The 5,818-nt window shown below is 35.5% G+C and overlaps 1 protein-coding gene across 1 annotated transcript in view; it reads right to left on the bottom strand.

The window, feature by feature from the left end:
- LOC106471790 overlaps positions 1–4,392 on the bottom strand; it is a 35,185-nt gene extending 30,793 nt beyond the window's left edge. Inside the window, exons 1-2 of the mRNA XM_013932411.2 lie at positions 4,100–4,392; positions 447–627 (exon numbers count right to left, since the gene is read on the bottom strand). Of these exons, the coding sequence (XP_013787865.1) occupies positions 447–627; positions 4,100–4,304 (386 nt within the window). The 5' untranslated portion in view covers positions 4,305–4,392. The remainder of the gene's footprint in view (positions 1–446; positions 628–4,099) is intronic.
- Positions 4,393–5,818: the final 1,426 nt, after the last annotated feature.

The following is a 5,818-nucleotide window of genomic DNA, read 5'->3' as shown; positions in this document are numbered from 1 at the left end:
GACAAAATAATAAGTCAACCAATAAAACCTGTAGTCATGACAAAATAATAAGTCAACCAATAAAACCTGTAGTCATGACAAAATAATAAGATAATGAACCAACCAACACATATATACAGAACACTTCCCATCTGCATACCATTAATTCATGTCAGATGTGGTATCGATTTGTATCTGAGTACCATTTTAACTCAATGCTACTTCGTTTCGAAGCTGTAATAATTCCTAATAACTGTTTATTGCAGCCATTTTTTATCTTCATGTCATTAAATAAAGATTTTTTTAGTCACCAGGGGATTTTACTATGAAGATAAAAAAAAAGATTAATTGTAACTAAATGAACCCAAACTGTTTGGTAAGATAGTTCTTCCTGAAAAAAAAAAAAGTCTGGTTACTGACAACGGTTAGGCTATCTATCGTGTTTCTTTAATTTATCACTGACTTACCCATCTAACTGGAAGGAACCGAGCTGAAAGGAGAGAAAGGAGATCTCCACGATGCCTCCGTAATCTCCTCCTTCAGCTACAAATGTAATCCGGCAGACGTATGGAAATGAGCGATGAAACGGTTTTGTCATACGTAAGGGATACTTTGTTCCAACGAGACCGTAGTACGTCCGGTTGCAATCTAAAGAGAAGTAGAAGAAGTGATAATTTGTTTTATTGAGGATTACAAAAGAAATGAGTAAAAGTTCCAAATATATGGCGTAAAAAATATTCCCGTAAGGTGAATTAGAGGTCGTCCAAATAACAACTTGGAGTTTGTGTAGAATGTTCGTAATATTGTACTTGATAATCAGAAAACTGAACACAAAAACTGTTAGAAAATATTAGGTAATTAGGCCTAATCCTATAATCTCGATAACTGAATTAGGGTCAAATGAGAAACATTTAATGTGGTTTTGAAACATATACGTATATGCTTGGTCACCTGGTACCTCAGTGGCAAGATTGGGAGCTTATAACCCTCAAACTTCGGGGTTTGATTCCTCTGTTTGGCAGAGCGCAACTAGATCACTGAGCAGTTTTGCGTTGAAACAATAAAACAAACAATATGTACAGGGTGTTTCAAAAGCAACAGAACTCAATAACAAAATGTGTATTTTTTTAGGAATTGTAGTGACAGTAGTAACAGTAATTTCCGCAATGAGACAAATCTGATTCACTTTACGCTTGTGTTTAGGTGTGTTATCTGAATAGGGATCGTTGTCAGAAAATACATTTTATCCACACATATTCTAGAGTATGATTAGTTTCGTCCTCTATATCTAACGGACAAATAAAAATAATTTAGAGAAAACAGGGTTAGTTTTAGTTTAGAGAAACAGGGTTAGTTTTAGTTTAGAGTAAACAGGGTTAGTTTTAGTTTAGAATAAACAGGGTTAGTTTTAGTTTAGAATAAACAGGGTTAGTTTTAGTTTAGAATATGCGGGGTTAGTTTTAGTTCAGGTTAAACAGGGTTAATTTTAGTTTAGAGTAAACAGGGTTAGGTTTATTTTAGAATAAACAGGGTTAGTTTTAGTTTAGAGTAAACAGAGTTAGTTTAGTTCAGGTCAAACAGGATTAGTTTTAGTTCAAATAAAATTTTTATTACCTTATTTCAACGCATAAGAGAATAAAAAATCTTAATTCCAATTATTTCTTTGTTGGTTTTTTGCAGGGCACGCACGCGACTTTTTTTCACGTGTAAACAGTAATGTAATGAGATTGCTTAAATTCGATCACTTTAGTTGTCATACGCTCAAGATAGAGTTACTACATTTCTAACCCAAAATGTTGTATCTTTGCTTACTAAATTTGATATTGAAGCTAAAACTTAACGTTAAAAAAGCGTCGTATTAATTTCGGATCTTAGTGAAATATTTCAAGATTTTGGTTACCTACAGACCATGTATTTTATGTTTAAAATTGAATTTTATTTCCAAATAAAATTTATCATTTTTATTGTTTTAGAACCTTTAAATACAACGAATCGGTCATATGCACAGAAAATAAGGTTTACTATAGACGAAAAGCTACACATTACAGAGATAATGTTTGTTTAGTTGAAATTAAGCACAAAGCTACACAATGGGTTATCTGTGCTCTTCCCACTACGGGTATCGAAACCCGGATTCTAGCGTTGTAAGTCCGCAGACATACCGCTGTGCCACTGGGGGCTACAGAGATAAAAATTAATAAATGGTTTTGTTTTCTCCGCCTTCCTGTTTAATACTAGTCATCCTTATATAGCTAAGGTTTAGATTTCGATTGCTCTTTTCATTTTGGTCTCCAATATTGTCCACCAGTGGATCAGCGGTAATGGTCATCCTTTTACAGCTAAGGTTTAGATTTCGATTGCTCTTTTTCATCTTGGTCTCCAATATTGTCCACCAGTGGATCAGCGGTAATGGTCATCCTTTTACAGCTAAGGTTTAGATTTCGATTGCTCTTTTCATCTTGGTCTCCAATATTGTCCACCAGTGGATCAGCGGTAATGGTCATCCTTTTACAGCTAAGGTTTAGATTTCGATTGCTCTTTTCATCTTGGTCTCCAATATTGTCCACTAGTGGTTCAGCGGTAATGGTCATCCTTATACAGCCAAATTTTACAGTTCGGTTGCTCTTTTCTTTATAGTCTCGAATATTATCCACCAGTGGATCAGCGGTAAGTTTATGAACTTACAATACTAGAATCCGGGGTTCAATTCTTTATGGTAAACACCGCATGGATAGCCTATTTTATAGCAGAATGCTTAAACACACCAACCAAGATTTCCAATATTAAGAAGAACCAGTTCAAGCTACTAAATTATTTTGTGTGTGTGTGAACCATATATTATGTCTAACTAAAAAATATTTTTTATTTACTTGTCGGTTATCTACCAACAGAAATATAGTTAATTCTCTTACAAGAAGAACGAATATTTGTTGTTTATTTAGAAAGGAAGGATGTAGTTAATGAATTTTGCTAAATTTACAAATAATAATACTAGTTAAATTATAGAGGCTATACTTCATAACGAACATCTGGTTCTATTTCGCAGTAATTCACCAAAACACACTCCATACTTCTCTATCTTTAAGAAACTGGTATTATTATTATCAAGTAAATATTCTTATTTATAACGTTAAAGTAATTTTAACATTATTCATTTATAACGTTAAAGTATTTTTAACATTATTTATTATCCCTGTATATTTTTGCAATATCTTTGTTTGTTTCAAAATTTGTACGCAAAGCTACACAAAAGGCTACCTGCTCAAATCTCTCTATATATTTGAACTGATAGACTAGAGGGCAGGCAGTTGGTCAACGGAACCCACCAACAACTCTTGGGCTGCTCTTGTTGTCCGAATAGTGGAATTTTACTTTGTGGTTTGCTTTGGATTTCGCGCATAGTTACTCGAGAGCTATCTGCGCTAGTCGTTCCTAATTTAGCAGTGAAAGACTAGAAGGAAGGCAGCTAGTCATCATCATTCACCGCCAACTCTTAGGCTACTCTTTTACCAACGAATAGTGGGATTGACCGTCACATTATAACGCCCCATAATTTAAAGGGCGAGCACGTTTGGTGGGACGACGATTCGAACCGCAACCCTCATATTGCGAGTTGAGTGCCGTAAACACCTGGCCATGCTTTACCTTGTGGGCTGTGGGTAAGTTCATACATGCGACAAAGAGCGTCGAACCATGAATCCTCGCATTCAAGATTCGAGCACGATAATTTAGCCCGAAATTTCGAAAGTAACCTGAAATTACGAGCACAAATATTGATAAAGGCGCCCTCTATTTGTTACATGCAGGTTTGAGTTTCCTTGCGGACTAACAATGTATACTTTTATTTTCGACAGTCCAGTGTTCTGGCAAACTATATCTGGCATACATAGCTTCATTTTAAATTGGGCACAAAAATAAACAAAAAATACATATTCTACTCATACTGTTTATAAGAATCCGTCAGACAGAATAATATTACATTTTACCGAACGTGTGTGAAATTTATAATCAGTACGTTGTAGTATCATTGTTCAGAGATAGGTGGAGCCCTGAATTGTATTTTTTTTTTTTTTTTTTGTTCAGTCTCCACAAATATCAAATAGATAGATAGAATACTTACTTGTGCATCCCGTGGGTTCATCACTTCCGTCTCCACAATCATCAGTCCCATCACAGAAACGGTTGTGGGTAACACAGTTACCGTTGTCACACAAGTAATCAGACAATCTGCACCCGCCAGTGACTGGAATTACAAGTAGACTAGAATACACCACAAAGAAAACAATGTTGAGTTCGGATCTCGCTGTGGAAGTGAAACCTTTCATGCTGAAGTCACAAGTAAACTGACGTCGATGAATTTATCGTGTACAGTTGCTTAACCATTTCGCTGGAAACGTCTCAAAGTAGGTTTGTACGTCTAGAAAATAAATCGAGAGAAAGGCTAATAAATCTTGTTGATTTGGTAACATCTTCTTTTCAACGTCAACGAAGCCTAATAAATCTTGTTGATTTGGTAACGTCTTATTTTCAACGTCAACGAAGCCTAATAAATCTTGTTGATTTGGTAACGTCTTATTTTCAACGTCAACGAAGCCTAATAAATCTTGTTAATTTGGTAACGTCTTATTTTCAACGTCAACGAAGCCTAATAAATCTTGTTAATTTGGTAACGTCTTATTTTCAACGTCAACGAAGCCTAATAAATCTTGTTAATTTGGTAACGTCTTGTTTTCAACGTCAACCGATGAAGCCACTCATATCAAAATGGTTCAAACATTTTCTTTGAAATTTCCCAAAGCAGAAAATAACTCTTTAACTTTATGGTCTTTCTTCCATCTAGCTGTTCTAATTCACTCTTGGGCTATTTATTTGAAAGTAAATTAGAAAGTTTTATGCTTATTGTATGCGAGAAAAACTAAGAAGTTTTAGGTTTGATTGTTATGTTGAATTTCACACAAAGCTGCACGAGGGCTCTCTGTGTTTTGCGTCACTAATTTTAAAACGATAAACTAAAGGGAAGACAGCTAGACATCACCACCCACCACCAACTCTTGAGTTACTCTTGTCAGACAAAATAGTGAGATTTGACTGTCACTCTTATAACGCACCCTCGGCCACGCTATACACGGCCGGCTGCTACAAATTATAATCAACGTTTTTCTTTGTTTAATGGTGTTGCACATTCCTGGTTTGTTGGTTGGTTGATTTGTAGTCCTGACCTGAGTAGATAGTTTGTTCTGACCAGAAGTTTTTGGTGATTAACCGCGATAGCGAAAGGAACAATCTTTCTCTCCTATTCAACAATTTTGAATCGTTACCAGTGAGAGACTGCGCTAATATCGATTTTATTCTCGCCCCCAGCGATTAAACAAAGTACACAAACGCAACGAAATATTCATCTAACTATTATGTCACTACTTACTGACCCAGTAAAAGCACAGATAACTAGTACATATACGCCCAGTAAAAACACAGGTAACACACATACACCCAGTAAAAACACAGATAATGCTCATATGCCCAGTAAAAACATGGGTAACACACATACTCCCAGTAAAACACAGGTAACACACATACTACAAGTAAAACACAGGTAACACAGATACGCCCAGTAAAAACACAGATAATGCTCATATGCCCAGTAAAAACACGGGTAACACACATACTCCTAGTAAAACACAGGTAACACACACATACTCCAAGTAAAACACAGGTAACACAGATACTTCCAGTAAAAACACAGGTAAAACACATACTCCAAGTAAAACACAGGTAACACACATACTTCCAGTAAAAACACAGGTAAAACACATACTCCAAGTAAAACACAGGTAACACA

Source organism: Limulus polyphemus, unplaced genomic scaffold (genome assembly GCF_000517525.1).
Source record: "Limulus polyphemus unplaced genomic scaffold, Limulus_polyphemus-2.1.2 Scaffold4860, whole genome shotgun sequence".
Lineage (NCBI taxonomy): Eukaryota > Metazoa > Arthropoda > Merostomata > Xiphosura > Limulidae > Limulus > Limulus polyphemus.
Note: the sequence above shows the minus strand (reverse complement) of the source record. Positions and strands in the feature narration are given on the sequence as shown.